General features: G+C 43.4%; 1 protein-coding gene and 1 pseudogene across 1 annotated transcript; both read left to right on the top strand.

Moving 5' to 3' along the window:
- The first annotated feature begins 1094 nt into the window (after nucleotides 1–1094).
- On the top strand, nucleotides 1095–6068 carry LOC105867083 (melanoma-associated antigen B4-like; annotated as a pseudogene).
- A 4623-nt stretch (nucleotides 6069–10691) lies between these two features.
- LOC105867104 (melanoma-associated antigen B4-like) lies at nucleotides 10692–11729 on the top strand. The gene has a single exon (XM_012756875.3). The coding sequence runs from the start codon at nucleotides 10692–10694 to the stop codon at nucleotides 11727–11729; it is 1038 nt and encodes a 345-aa protein (XP_012612329.1).
- The last annotated feature ends 4665 nt before the right edge of the window (nucleotides 11730–16394 follow it).

Here is a 16394-nt window from a genome sequence, read left to right on the forward strand (position 1 = left end):
GTATCATAGTTTTCATCAGTCAGTACCAATTTGATGGCAAGTATATGTGGTGCCCATTTTCCTGATCTCATGTCGCCTCACTTTGGATAATGGGCTTAGGCTTAATCCAGGATAGTGTAAGTGGTGCTAGCTCACTGTTGTTTCTTAGAATTGAGTAATATTCCATTGTAAACATATACCAAATTTTAATTATCTACTCATGAATTAATGGGCACTTGGGTAGTTTCCATGTCCTTGCAATAGTGAATTGTGCTGCCTTAAACATTTGGGTGCAGATGTCTTCATAATAGAATGTCTTATGCTCTTTTGCATAGATGCCTAACAATGCTATTGCTGGGTTGATTGGTATTTCTATTTTTAGCTATTTGAGGTATCTCCAAATTCTTTTCCATAAAGGTTGCACTAATTTGCAGTCCCACCAGCAGTGTAAGAGTGTTCCTGTCTCTCCACATCCTCGCCAGCATTTGTTCTTATAGATATGCAGGGGTATCATGTTGTTGTTTTGATTTTCTTTTCTAATGTCATGCAATGTTAAGCATACTGTCATGTACTTATTTGCCCCCATATGTAAATCTTATTTGTTGAGGTGCCTGTTCAGATCTTTTGCCTATTTTAATAGAGTTGTTTATTTCTTATTGAGTTTCAAGACATTTTTGTATATTTTGGATAATAGTCCTATATAACTGCTGTCTTCAACCCCCAGGCCATAGCCCATTACCACTCCATGGCCTATTAGGAAATGGACCATGCATCACTGCCTAAGCTCCACACCACACACACTCTCCACCCATGACACCCCACCTCCCCATCCCCAGTCCATGGAAAAATTGTTTTCCATGAAACCAGTCCCTGGTACGAAAAGGTTGGGGACCATTGCATATCAGATATGTCTTTTGAAGTTATTTTTTCCCCGTCTGTGAGTTGTCTTCTCATTCTCTTGATGGTATCTTCAGCAAAGCACAATTTTTCATTTAGTGAAGTCTAGTTTATCAATTATTTATTTCATAGATGCCCACCACATTTTACATCAAGACCAGAGGAGGTGAAATTATTGGTCTAAAGGTACCCCTATCGGTCTTCAGAAAGGAGAGTCCATGATCTTGCATGGTGTTGAGATGAGGACCGTAAGTGTGGACATGGGACCTGAGGAGCCCAGAGAAGGCCCCACTGAGCTTTCAGGATTAGATGTCCCTAAGCAGGGGTGGTGGCTTGAGATGGCTGTACACTTCCTTCACCTGGGTCCAAGGAAGTTTTAAAGTGTCAACTTCACAGCAGCAAAAGGAGAAGGCCAAGGCCCTGTTTAAGAGTTGACATAATAAGCCTGAGGATCCTTTCCACTCCAGAACACAGAGGACCCCATAACTAATCCTGCTGTCACCCAGTCAGTCCCAGGCAGCATTGGAAAGCTGTAGCCTGAGGCACACTATAACTTCTTCCACTGGCTTCCCAGGAAACAAGCTCACTAAGCACACAGCCTAGTGGGTTCTTAGAGTGCTGCTCTCAAAGAAACCCACAGAGGTGACTTCCTAAATGCCAAGGTGGGCTCTCCCTGCTTAAGGTGCTTTGTGAAAGATGTGGGTCCTGTTTCAGTCTTCTACATGTGGCTATCCAGTTTTCCTCTGTACTTTTTTTTTTTTTTTGAGACAGAGTCTCTCTTTGTTGTCTAGGCTAGAGTGAGTGCCGTGGCATTAGCCTAGCTCACAGCAACCTCAAACTCCTGGGCTCAAGCGATCCTCCTGCCTCAGCCTCCCGAGTAACTGGGACTACAGGCATGTGCCACCATGCCTGGCTAATATATATATATCAGTTGTCCAATTAATTTCTTTCTATTTATAGTAGAGACGGGGTCTCACTCTTGCTCAGGCAGGTTTTGAACTCCTGACCTCGAGCAATCCGCCTGCCTCGGCCTCCCAGAGTGCTAGGATTACAGGCATGAGCCACCGCGCCCGGCCACCCCTGTACTTTTTTATTGACAACCTTCAGCAATTCTGCATTCTTTTTAAATTATTTTTTAAAAAATAGCTTTATTGAGATTTAATTCACATATCATACAATTCACCCATTTGAAGTGTACAATATAGTGGCCTTTTTTTTTTTTTTTTGATAGAGTCTAACTCTGTTGCCCGGGCTAGAGTACCGTGGTATCAGCCTAGCTCACAGCAACCTCAAAGTCCTGGGCTCAAGCGATTCTCCTGCTTCAGCCAAGGTCAGGAAATTGCAGGTTCCTCTGAGGCCTCATCCTCCACTGAAGGCTCACACAATGATGCTCTAACCAGAAAGGTGGGAATGTTAATGCACTTCCTGCTGGGGAAGTATAAAAAGAGAGTCCATGAAGAAGGTAGAAATGGCCAAAACTTGGGTATACAGGATCTGGCCTGGGGCCGGTCTCCAGAACCCTGGAGATCAATCCCTGACTATGCCAGGGAGAAGAATGCTGGTCTCATAATCCCAGAGCAGTGCCCCTCATGGTTCAATGTCCCTCTGCGTCAGGGCTTGTCTTGTTCTAATGGGTCTGCTAGGCAAGCAGCAGCAGGGAGGAGCTGGCAAGCAGAGAGCATACAGTACAATCACCCCACAGTCCACAGAAGGACCCCAAAAGGGAAGTTCTGAGCCCCATTCCCTGTGGGAGCCTCTATTATCTCTCTTTGTAGCCATGGGAGGGGAAGGGGAAAAAAAGAGTGGGTAGAGGATAGTCCACCCTCTGGTCATCTTCAATCCTCTCTCTGGGATATAGTCCATCCAGAATGACCAAGCTCTAAAGTCACACAGAACACCCTGGGACCCACTGGACTCCTGTGGCTTCTATGGTCTAGGTTGGAGTTGAGATATGTCTGCGTGGGAATGCATAGGACAAAGCCGGAGAAGTTGAGGCCCCCAGAAGAGGACCAAGGTGCCCTGCCATTGTAGAAGCAGTAGGGTGCCTGATGTCTGACTTGGATCAACATCTCTAATCATCAGGGAAATGCTAATCGAAACCACAATTAGATGACTTAACTCCAGTGAGAATGGCTTTGATCAAAAAGTTCCAAAACAACAAATGTTGGCGAGGATGCAGAGAGATAGGAACACTTATACACTGCTGGTGGGACTGCAAACTAGTACAACCTCTCTGGAAAGTGGTACGGAGATACCTCAAAGAACTAAAAGTAGAACTATCATTTGATCCGGCAATCTCACTAGTGGAGATCTATCCAAAGGAAAAGAAAAGATATTCTATAATAAAGATATTTGCATTCAAATGTTTATAGAAGCACAATTCACAATTGCAAAGATGTGGAAACAACCCAAGTGCCCATCAATACATAACTGGATTAATAAAATGTGATATATGTATACCATGGAGTTCTACTCACCCACAAAGAGCAATGGTGAACTAGCACCTCTAGCACCTCTTGTATTATCCTGGATGAAGCTGGAGCCCATTCTCTGAAGTAAAGTATCACAAGAATGGAAAAACAAGCACCACAAGTACTCACCAGCAAATTGGTATTAACTGATCAACACTTATGCACACATATAGAGGTAACATTCATTGGGGATCGGGCAGGCGGGAATGGGGAGGAGGGGATGGGTGCATTCACACCTAATGGGTGCGGTGCACACTGTCTGTGGGATGGGCATGATTGTAGCTCTGACTTGAGTGGTGCAAATGCAATATATGTAATCTAAACGTTTGTACCCCTGTAAAAATTTTGAAATAAAAAAAAAAGAGGCCAGGTGTGGTAGCTCACACCTGTAATCCTGGCACTCTGGGAGGCCAAGGCAAGCAGATCATTTGAGCTCAGAAGTCCAAGACCAGCCTAAGCAAGAGCGAGACCCTGTCTCTACTAAAAAAAATAGAAAGAAATTAGCTGGATAACAAAAAAAAAAAAAAAAAATATATATATATATATATATATATATATATATATATATAATTAGCCGGGCAAGATGGCACATGCTTGTAGTTCCAGCTACTTGGGAGGCTGAAACAGGAGAATTGCTTGAGCCCAGGACTTTGAGGTTGCTGTGAGCTAGGCTGATACCACCGCATTCTAGCCCGGGCAACAGAGTTGGACTCTATCAAAAAAAAAAAGGCCACAATATTGTACACTTCAAATGGGTGAATTGTATGATATGTGAATTAAATCTCAATAAAGCTATTTTTTAAAAAATAATTTAAAAAGAATGCAGAATTGCTGAAGGTGGTCAATAAAAAAGTACAGAGGAAAATTGGATAGCCACATGTAGAAGACTGAAACAGGACCCACACCTTTCACCTCTCACAAAAATCAACTCACACTGGGTAACAGACTTGAACATTAGGGGTGAAACTATTAGAATTCTAGAGGAAAACGTTGGAAATACTCTTCTAGACATTGGCCTAGGCAAACAATTTATGAAGAAAACCCCAGAGGCAATCACAGCAGCAACTAAAATAAATAAATGGGACCTGATCAAATTAAAAAGCTTCTGCACAGCCAAAGAAACTGTCAAGAGAGCAAACAGACAACCCACAGAATGGGAGAAAATTTTCGCAAGCTACACATCCGATAAAGGGCTGATAACTAGAATTTATTTAGAACTCAGGAAAATCAGCAAGGAAAAATCAAACAACACTATCAGAAAAAAAGTGGGCAAAGGACATGACCAGAAATTTTTCAAAAGAAGACAGAATAATGGCCAACGAACATATGAAAAAGTGCTCAACATCTCTAATCATCAGGGAAATGCAAATCAAAATTGCAATGAGATATCACTTATCTCCAGTAAGAATGGCCTTTATCAAAAAGTCCCCAAACAACAAATGTTGGCGTGGATGCAGAGAGAGTGCATCACTCCTACACTGCTGGTGGGACTGCAAACTAGTCCAACCTCTGTGGAAAGCAATATGGAAATAACTTAAAGCGATACAAGTAGATCTACCATTTGATCCAGCAATCCCACTACTGGGCATCTACACAAAAGATCAAATGACACTACAAAAGGGACACCTGCACTTGAATGTTTATAGCAGCAAAGTTTACAATTGCAAAGCTGTGGAAACAACCCAGTTGCCCATCAATACATGAGTGGATTAATAAAATGTGGTATATGTATACCATAGAGTACTATTCAGCCCTAAGAAACAATGGTGATATAGCACCTCTTGTATATTCCTGGATAGAGCTGGAACCCATTCTACTAAGTGAAATATCTCGAGAATGGGAAAACAAGCACCACACATACTCACCAGCAAATTGGTATTAACAGATCAGCACCTAAGTAGACATATAGGAATAACATTTATCGGGTGTCGGGCGGGTGGGATGGGGGAGGAGGAGATGGGTATATACAAACACAAAGAGTGAGATGTTCAGGGTCTGGAGGATGGTCATGCTTGAAGCTCTGACTCGAGGAGGGAGGGGGGCATGGGCAATATACGTAACCTTAAAATTTGTACCCCCATAATATGTTGAAATAAAAAAAAAGTATAGGGAGTGCTTCCCAGAGATCTTCAAGAGAGCCTCTGAGCACCTGGAGCTAGTCTTTGGCCTTGACCTGAAAGAAGTCAACTCTGACGGTCACTCCTACACCCTTGTCAGCAAGCTAGACCTCAATGATGATGGAAGTCTGAGCAGTGCTGGGGCCTTCCCAAGAATGAGCTTTTGATGCCTCTCCTGGGTGTGATCTTCTTAAATGGCAACTGTGCCACTGAGGAAGAGATCTGGGAGTTCCTGAATATTTTGGGGATCTATGATAAGAAGAGGCACTTCATCTTTGGGGAGCCCCGAAAGGTCATCACCCAAGATCTGGTGCAGGAAAAGTGTATGGAGTACCAGCAGGTGCCCAAAATTATCCTTAATCCTCCATGCTATCTGTTCCTGTGGGGTCCCAGAGCCCATGTAGAAACCAGAAAGATGAAAGTCCTGGAGTTTTTGGCCAAGATCAATGATACCATCCCCAGTGCCTTCCCAGCCCAGTATGAAGAGGCTTTGAGAGATGAGGAACACAGAACCCGAGTCAGAGTTGCAGCCAGGCCTGGCACTTCTGCCACAGCTAGGGCAGATTCCAGTGTCATGTCCAGCAGCCTCTCCTATTCCTATTAAAATCTGAGGCATGTTTTTCACCTTTGATTAAAATAAAAAAAGTTAACCTTGTAATTAGTAGAGGGCCAAAGTGGGTCTAGTGGGATCACTGTGTATAATGTTCTTGTGTTCCTGCACAGTGTGTGTAAGTTGGAGATATATCTGTTCTTTTTCCTAATTTAAAATGTTCTTTCTTTTAATTAAAAGTTTATTTAGCTTCAGAATCTAAGCTTTTGGATGGCACAGGTCACACATTTATTGAAGTATATCAGATTGAAAAGTGAGAATTTGGATATTATGTAAAACAATTTGAAAATTCTTGAATTTTTTCTTATGATCCAGAACAAAATAATATGGCATTGGAATATAAATTATGTGAAAAAGAAAATGACCCCACAATAAAGTTGATGGGATCATGAGGTAGAGAAGAGAAAGTAAAAGGTGATCAATTCTTGGTTTGTTTTATTCCTTTTAGACTTTCTTTGTAAAATTGAGGCATAGGGTACCTAGATTGGCTTAGATTTTTAAGGAATGTAGGAGAAATTAAATAGCAATAAATTTGACTTCTTGCATATCAGCACTTTAATTGCCCAAATATTAATTAAGCAGCTGTTCTTTAGAAAGCTCCTGGCAAGTACTGTAGAAGCTAAGAAAAATAAACCCAACCCTTGCCCATAGAATTTTAGAATCTAAGAGTAGCTATCATATAAAGAAGGTCATGAGATACTCCCTAAGATCTAAAGACAAGTAAAAAGAGGGGATAAGAGGGGGTGGTGGTTCCAGATGAGGTATCTAGTATAAGTATCCTTAGGCAAGATAATTTGAGAATTTGGGAAACTGAATATCCTGTCCAGGGAAGTAATGTTAAGTTAGCTGTGTGGAGGTTAGATCAGGCTGTGGGAGTGCTGAGCACGGGTTGGACACTCAGATGGTGGGTCTCAGAGTTGGGAGAACAAGCCTGAAATGGAAAATTACCCTTAATAGTTACTTTGGAATTGCAGAAAAACCAAATAGAATCTCCACCTGCGGCAGGGATAGAAAGTGTCCTGTGCTCTTGCCCCAGTGCAGGTGAACCCAGGACACAAACCAGGTATTTTATGCACATGTCTCCAGGAGTTTTCTGAAAAATAAGAGCAATACCCTTTTGAGATTGGAAACTCAGAAGCCACTGGGCTGGTACTCTGGCTGGGGAGCCAGAACCCATTCCATTAGAAGGGCATTCGAATTTTTTTTTTTTATGTGTTTTGGCAAACTCTAAGGGAGCTCTGGATTTGGGGTGGTGGTGAAATTAATGAAAATAGGAGTGGTTTGGATAAAAGGCCAGAATTGGTTTTTAAACCAAATCCTAGGAGATTTGAGTTGCATTCAGCTGGGAAAGACACCTCTACACTCAAAACATGATTTAATAGAGAAGATTTACTTTGAGTTTCTTTGTAAGCAGCATTTTGGGCTGATTTGTTGTTTCATGTCTTAGATTGCTGTATATTCACTTTATCCCCTGGATTAAAAAACATCAGCAGAGTACATGGTACCTTCTGTGGTCAAAATAATCATAATAATAACAAGCAGTGTTTAAAGTCTCCATACACTCCAGGTACTGTGCCAGGTGCTTTACATATTAACTACATTCCACCAGACCTACAAGAAAGGCTTATCAAACCCACTTCACAGATGCATGGCCTGAGGCTCATACAGTTTGGTAATGTGCCCAAGTTCACAAAGCTAGTAAGTGATGGAGTTGGGACTAGATCCCGGATCTGAATAACTAACTCTAGAGCCCACATTGTTCTGCTCCTCATAAACTGAGACTGACCATGAGTTGCTTAAATCACTTTCTTCTACTATCCCAAAGTGTATTTTAACTGATAAAAAGAAGGATCCTGGACCCCAAACACCAGATTGGAATACATAACCAGAGCAATAAGAATACCAAAATAGGCCGGGTGCGGTGGCTCACACCTGTAATCCTAGCACTCTGGGAGTCCGAGGCGGGCAGATTGCTCGAGGTTAGGAGTTCAAAACCAGCCTGAGCAAGAGTGAGACCCCGTCTCTACTATAAATAGAAAGAAATTAATTGGCCAACTAAAAATATATAGAAAAAATTAGCCAGGCATGGTGGCGCATGCCTGTAGTCCCAGCTACTAGGGAAGCTGAGGCAGTAGGATCGCTTGAGCCCAGGAGTTTGAGGTTGCTGTGAGCTAGGCTGATGCCACGGCACTCACTGTAGCCTGGGCAACAAAGTGAGACTCTGTCTCAAAAAAAAAAAAAAGAGTACCAAAATAATTGACCGGTATGAATTAAAGAAAGAACCAGTACTCTGTGACAATATGATCATCTACATAAGCAAAATCAGATAGCCTCACAAGATGAAGAGCCCACAGAATCATGTGTCTCTACCCTCTTCTGTAGAAAGTAAACCTTTTAGAATTACCCTTTGCCTGGTTGGTAATATGAAGGAATAGATCAGTGTGTTTTTTTCTCTGACAGCGCAATATCTGTCCTAAGTACTTCACCTCATGTTGCAGTTTCCCAACATCACATCACCCCTAGGACAGGGACCCCTTCTATGCAAAGTTTGCAGAAAGGAAACTGGTCACGTTTTTCAGGGATGTGGAGTTTCTCTGGAAGCCTTTGATCAAGAGACAGAAGCCAAGTTGAGGACCCCCATGAATGAGGACTGAGGAGACAAACACTCCAATATATAGGGGTCATCTAGAACCTTAAACCTCAGTTCAGTAAATGGAGGCTTCCCAGGTTTGCCTCTGATCGATGCAAAGACAAGGACAATAAATAAAGACATATGGAAGCACCCAGCCAGAACTGTGGGGTCTTATGGAGTCATGTGTTTGCTATCTGTTCTTGCAGGTGCTGAAAGGACTGTGATCCTATAAGGACCACCCTGAATTCCAACTTGGAATTTTCAGGAAGTCAGGACCTTCATGTGAGAAGAGCAGGTTCAGATAAACAGAAGGTGGAGTTACAGGACTGCTCACTTGTCAAGGTGACGACCTAAAAGTGGACTAAGTGTAGTACCTACACCATAAAGGAGGCCCCACAAAGTCCCCTCTTCTGTTGGCTCTAGTTTTGAAGCCTCAGGCAGAGATGTAAGGTTGATTTCTGCCTGGAAAGTGTAGGGGAGATGAGGGCCTTGGTGTAATGGGAGCAGCCTCAGTTTTGCGGAGGGAAGAGACGGAGACACTAAGAATCAATGTGAAGACTCTAAGTGTTATTCATATGATGGGACTCCATCATCAAAGGAGGACCGCACAGAACCCATCCCCTGTAAGCACCAGAGCTACAAGGCTAAGATGCCTCTCATTTCTACCTGGAAGGTCTTAGGAAGTGAAGCACAAAGGCCTAATGGGTATGGCTTCAGGTCTGCAGGGAGAGGAGTCTTGACAAAACCAGAGTCCTGGTGAGGATCCTGAGTGCTGATGAGAGGACCTAACAGAGCCCCACCCCTGCGGTCAAGGCTGAGGGGCTCGGGCGGGGCAGCCATGTGTGGCGGGCGGAGATTCCCTGCGTAGGACTGACAGAGCTGAGGGTTTTGTTTGGAGGCTGGTGGACTCGGGTCAGTAGGGTGAGGAGTCCAAGCTCTGCTGGATATCAAGGTAAGGACCCTGAGTGAGGACTTAGGGACCACCGACTCCAAAACAGTGGGGTCCCCACAGCGTCCCATCCCCCACAGCGTCCCGTCCCCCACAGCGTCTGGCCCGCGCTATCCACGCTCTAAGACCCCCGGTGGCCGCGGCCGGATGTGGCCAACCTCACTTCCGCTGTGAAGACTAGAACCGCTTCGTGAGGAGAAGCGGCGTCCGGTGAGCTGAGGGTGAATTCCCAGGACTGATCTGTAGTGAAGGTGAGGCCCCCAAGTGTGAACTGAGGGGACCATCCCTCACCCCTAACTAAGGGGCTCCACTAAGTCCTGCCCTGCACCTGGCTCTGAGAAGCACCGTGCCAAAGCTATAATACTGAGGAACAGCATTTTCATCTGGCGGGCCTAAGGGGGAGGAGGGCTTTTGTCTAAAGAGGACAGTCCCATTCACAGGGGGAGGAGTCTTGGTCTTAAAAGGAGTAAATTTAGTGCCCTCAGTGCTGATGAGTGAATGTTTCCTCAGATAGAGTGCCACACAGAGCAGTGTCCCTACTTTCAGATCTGGGAGCCCCCAGGCAAGGTAACCAGATGCGGAGTATCCCGATTGCCTCTTTTGTGCCTCAGGGAGATGAAGCCTTTGGTCTGAGGCTTGTGGACCTCAGGTCGGTAGAGGGACGAGTCCTAAATCCTACTAGGAGTCAAGGCTAAAAGCTCTGTGTGAAAGGAGAAGACCCTTGAACCCAGAGGGAGTCCACACTGCCAGCCCTGCTGTCACCCAGTCAGTCCCAGGCAGTGTGGAAAAGCTTTAGCCTCAGGTATGCTATAACTTCCTCCACTGGCTTCCCAGAAGATGGGGACTCATTAAAAAACAGCCCAGTGGGTTCTTAGAGTGGTGCTCTCAAAGAAACCCACAGAGGTGGCTTTCTAAATGCCAAGGTGGGCTCTCCCTGCTGAAGGTGCTCACAGGATCCCATTCTCCCTCCTCCAGGTACACCAACCACCTACTCTCCTGCCCACACTTCCACCTGCTGTCCCCAGCCAAAGCCATCATGCCTCGTGGTCAGAAGAGTAAGCTGCGTGCCCGTGAGAAACGCCGCAAGGCCCGAGGTGAGACCCAGGGTCTCGATGATGCTCAGGCCACTGCAGCAGAGAAAGGAGAGTCACCCTCCACTTCCTCTCCTGTTTTGGGGAATACTGCCTCCAGCTCCTCTGCTGCTGGCAGTTCCCAGAAACCTCAGAGAGCTCCACCCACCTCTGCTGCTGCTGCTGCAGGTGCTTCATGCACAACATCTGATAGAGGTGCCAAGAGCCAAGGTCAGGAAAATGCAGGTTCCTCTGAGGCTTCATCCTCCACTGAGGGCTCACATGATGATGCTTTAACCAGAAAGGTGGGAATGTTAATGCACTTCCTACTGGAGAAGTATAAAAAGAAAGAGCCCATTAAGAAGGCAGAAATGCTGAAGGCTGTCAACAAGAGGTACAAGAAGCACTTTCCTGAGATCCTCAAGAGAGCCTCTGAGCGCCTGGAGCTGGTCTTTGGCCTTGACCTAAAGGAAGTCAACCCCAACGGTCAGTGCTACACCCTTGTCAGCAAGCTAGACCTCAACGATGATGGAAGTCTGTGCGATGACTGGGAATTTCCCAAGAATGGGCTTTTGATGCCTCTTCTGGCTGTGATCTTCTTAAATGGCAACTCTGCCACTGAGGAAGAGATCTGGGAATTCCTTAATGTTTTGGGGGTCTATGATGGGAAGACGCACTTAATCTTTGGGGAGCCCCGAAAGCTCATCACCCAAGAGCTGGTGCAGGATAAATATCTGGTGTATCAGCAGGTGGCTAACAGTGATCCTCCATGCTATGAATTCCTGTGGGGTCCCAGAGCCCATGCTGAAACCAGCAAGATGAAAGTCCTAGAGTTTTTGGCCAAGGTCAATGATACCATCCCCAGTGCCTTCCCATTCCATTATGAGGAGGCTTTGAGAGATGAGGAAGAGAGAGCCCGAGGCAGAGCTGCAGCCAGGCCTGGCACTTCTGCAGGGGCTAGTGCACATCCTAGGGCTACAGCCAGCAGCTCCTCCCACCCCTAGTCATGTCTAAGACAGCTTCTCTGCTTTGTTTTTGAGGCTAGCTGCCAAACTTTTATATAGTGAAAGTTTGAGATGGGGCTGGAAAGCACATACTATATATCTTCTTTGTGTTTTTGTTGTACATGAGTATCTTTCAAATGTTCTCTTTTTAATAGAATGCTTATTTAGATTCAGAATCTATGTTTATGAATGACATGGATCATACATTTATTGCTGTTATCAGATTTAAGAGTAAGAGTGTCAGTATTCTGTGATACATTTTAAAAATCTTTGAATCTTTTAGGGTTCAAGAACAAGAAAACATGGCTCTGGCATGGGGATTTTCTTGGAAATGTGTGTAAGACCCTTGCAAAACATAATTGAGGTGTTAAAATAGAGGAAAAGAAAGCAAAACATAGTCAACTTTTGGTTTGCCTCATTTACTTTTGTCTTTCTTTTTGTAAAATTCAATGATATATATGTGGTTTTCCTTAACCTATTTAAGAATGCAATAACATTAAATAGCAATAAATTATATTCCTTGCTCAGTGGCTCATTTATTCCTATCATTAACTGAGTATCTGTTCTTTGGAAGGCTCTGTGCTAGTAGTGATGGTGCTAAGATAAAGAAGACCCCCTTTCCCTGTCCATAGATTTTTAGAGTCTAAGGGTAGTTATTATAAAGCAAGATGGTGTGATACACTCTAACACAGGCATCCTCAAACTACGGCCCACAGGCCACATGCTGCCCACTAAGGACATTTATCCAGCCCGCCAGGTGTTTTTGCCATTGCTACCTGTCCTGCTTAGCAGCCGATTCGTCCTGGGCCCACAGTGCACACTCTCCAACGATCTGAGGGACAGTGAACTGGCCCCCTGTTTAAAAAGTTTGAGGACCCCTGCTCTAACATGTACAGAACAAGTAATAAGAAAGGAGTTAGGCTGCTGGGAGGAGGTCCAGGTGAGAAAAGTCAAGTGTAAATTCCCTGAGCCAAGCCACTTTGTGATGTAGGACACGTAAATCCCTTATTGCAAGGTCATTTTAAGTTAGCGCCATGGTGGGGTAGGTGAGGTTGTGATCATCCTGAGCAGGTATCAAACCTTCAGATGGCAAGTCTTATAGTTGAGAGACTAAGTCTGGAATGGAAAACCGTCCTTAACTTTGGGATCATGAGTAAAGCAGAGGGGATTTCTACCTGGAGAAGCAATGGAAGAATACAGCACTCTTGTCCCAGTGCAGTTGAGCACAGTACGCACACTAAATTTTTTATGCATATTGTCTCCAGAGAGTTTCTGAGACATAAGGATGATACTCCCTTGAGGTGAGATGCCAAGAAGCCACTGGGGTGGCACTCTTTGCCCTCACCTGGTAGAGCCATGAGCCTGTTCCACTAATTAGGCTACTTTGTTTATGTTGGCAAAACTCCACAATAAGGCTGGATTTTGTTGGTAGTGAAATAAGTGAAAATAACGATGCTTTTCTTGGGAAGGCTTCTGAGATGGAGGGGAATTGTTAGTTCTTGATGTGAATTCTACAAGCTTTGGGTTAAATTCTGGTGAAGTCCCTGCCCACAGATTAAATAACATATTCTCTAGTGGGGAAAATTTACTTAGCAGCATTTTAGCTTATTTGGTTTTCTTTGTCCTAGAGCATTGCATGTTCTCTTACATCTCTTGGAAAAAACCAAAAAATTCCCAGAGATGAGAGTTGTGTCTTCTGGTGTGAATGTAATCATAGTAATAACTGCCATTCATTAAAGAACCAGTATTTACCAGTCACTTGACCAGGTGCTTTACATATATTACATATGTTTCAAGAGTCCTACAAGATGGAGCTTATCAAACTCACTTGGTAGATGAAAAACTTGCAGTATTCTCAAGCTCACATGGGTGGTAAGTGACAGGGCTGGGACTAGCCTCCTGATCTGAATTCCTCTAGCACCCACACTGTTCTACCCTCTTAACCTGAGGCCAACCTCTGTCTCCTAATTGTTCTCACTACTCCACAATTTCTCTCAAGTGATAAGAAGTACCTTGTGGCCAAAACACTAAAAGCAGGTCTAAAGAAGGAAGGTAAAAATGAGAATCAAACTCAATTTGGGACTGTCTGTGGGGTTCCTTGGCCTGGGGTCCTCCTGTCTCTAGCACCAGATTCCTCCAGACCTGACACTACTGCCCTGGTCCCTGCACATGGGTCCTGTCCCAGCACCTTCCCACATCACAGGGCCCTTCTGAGTCTTCCCCAGTGCATCTTCCTGTGCAAACTGGAACTGACCTGCTGGCCCACTCATCACTGTGTCCTTCTCTAGAGCCTGCAGCTGCTCCTGGAGTAACAGACAGCCCAGGCTCACCTGCCTTCTCCCTGACATAGAGGGTTCCAGCTGCCTGGAGTTCCTGTCCCTCACTGTGGGCTCCCTCTGTCAGCAACAGCCCCTTCTGTGTAATTGTTCACTTCAGATAGTGAACTTTAGACACCTATTGGTTGCCTACACCATACTGTCAAAGTGTTTTCAAATCTGCTGGTGAGTAGAGTTTGACTTGGCAGAGAATCTAGTGATTCTTAGTTTATAATCCTGAGGCTGGAGTGAAGGTTTTTTAAAACCATACTGATATTGACAGTTGGATTTTAATGAAGTTTTTTATTTGAGACTGGCCACTGAACACATAGACCAAGGAGTGAGCATACCTAGGTGGTCAACAACCAAAGCCTCCCTCCTAAGAGGTAGATGAAGAAGGACAGAGGAAATCATTGCGTAAGCTAACATTTACTGAGGCTGAATCCCTAAAAATCCTTCTTGGAGTCCCTCTCAGACATTGAAAATGATTCCTTAGCAGACATGCTAGCTTTGAATAAAAAGGAAAAAAATAATTTACTATCCTTCCATTACTCTTGTCTGTACCTGGCCCAGAGGAAAATGCTGTTTTTTTTTTTTTTTTCAGTGTGCTTAATTGCACCCGTCCAGGTGTTCAGATGGTGTGTGGCTATGATTTTGACCATGCACCAAAAAATAGGAGAAAATTCTCAGCCTACTGAAATTATGCAAGTTTATTGTAAGGGGTCATGCAAATAGGTGTTATTGAGTAACAAAGGTTGAACCGTCCTTGTAGAGATTTATAGGGTCATTTTAAAAATTAGCTATGACCCTGTGTTTCAAAACATCTGTCGCATATTAAGCACTAGAAAAATTTGGCAAATTTCAAGGCAAATTTGGCCTTCTTAGAAACTCATCCAAGAAATGAAGAGGTTTGTTGTCCTAACAAATTGTAATAGTTGCCCTTTACCTACACCTACTATATAACAGTTTTTCTAGAGAGGGGCAAGTGCTCATCCACATGATGCCTTGCTCTCCTTCCTGGGCTCATGGGGAGACTACATTCCCAATCTGCTAATTTACTTGTAGTTAGGAAGGATCATGTAGCTAACTATTGCCACTGAAATATTAATATTAATACAATCATGTTTGTCACTTCCAAGCCAAGGCACATGAGAGCCAGACTGCCTCCTCCATTTAGCAGCAAACACTGGGAGCCCATGTTGAGGTCAGGAGCCACTTGATGGAAGCAGATTGGATCCCTGGGTCACTCGACAGCAGAGAACTTCTCCCAACCCACATCAGATTTTATGTGCACAAAAAATAAACTTTTGTTGTGCTAAGCCATTAAGACTTCAGATTTTTTTCTGTTACTTCAGTTAGAAGTTACTTTATCTGGGTAATACACAACTATTATTACTATTGTTAGGCCTATTGAGATATTTTAATGACAAAATTTTAATAGTAGTATATATATTCTTGTTGTAAAAAACTTTAATACTGGTAAATCACAATTACCCCCTCCCAACATTTCTCCAAAATCCAGCCCTTTTTTCAAAAGTAACCACAATTAACAACCTGGCATGTGTCATATTAAAGCTGATTCAAGGCTTTTTTATACATAGATATTCCATAAGAATATACTGAGTTTCTAATACACATGAGTAACAATGTACATATTGTTTTGCCACTTGCTCTTGTCATTAGTGAAGTGAATGCAGGATCTTTCCATAACAGCACATATAGATCCACCTCATTTTTAAACCACTTCCCACAATTCTTAACCATTCTCCTCCTGATAGATTTATAAGTTGTTTTGCACTTGTTATTATAATCAACAGAACTGAAGTTAACACCTTTAAACATGAGTTTTTGGGTAAATGTGCATGGTTTCTTATAGGAAAGACATAGCAAAGCAGAAATTGGGTTAAAATAGCAAAAGTATGATTGTAATTTTTTATAAATATTGCTAAAATTCATCACAAAATGTTCTACCAATTCCTATTACCACAAATTAAAGTATGTAGATACCCTGAACCCTCATAGCCATATTATTTTACCAATTTTAAATTTTGATTAAACTTTCAGGTGAAAATATTATCTCACTGTTATTGTAATTTGTGTTTCCTTGTTTTCTAATTAGGCTGAGCAGAAAACTAACTTGATCTCTTGCCTTTATAAAGCAAGATTTCTGTAGCAATGTCTTCAATACCATAATTACTTTGGGCATTCCTTGAAATTCCGAAATGTTGGTAAAACATATCCCTTTACTTTCAGAGGCAAGGATTTAGTCAGAATGACCAGGTGGCAGGAAATGGTTCCAGACAGGACACTTTCAGTTACTGAGGAGCATCAGGAGGATTTGAGGAAGAGG

Source organism: Microcebus murinus, chromosome X (genome assembly GCF_040939455.1).
Source record: "Microcebus murinus isolate Inina chromosome X, M.murinus_Inina_mat1.0, whole genome shotgun sequence".
In the NCBI taxonomy this organism is placed as follows: Eukaryota; Metazoa; Chordata; class Mammalia; order Primates; family Cheirogaleidae; genus Microcebus; species Microcebus murinus.

Bases quoted from the DNA above. Each gene is read 5' to 3' on its own strand.
- LOC105867104 (XM_012756875.3), top strand. From the start codon at position 10,692: ATGCCTCGTGGTCAGAAGAGTAAGCTGCGTGCCCGTGAGAAACGCCGC.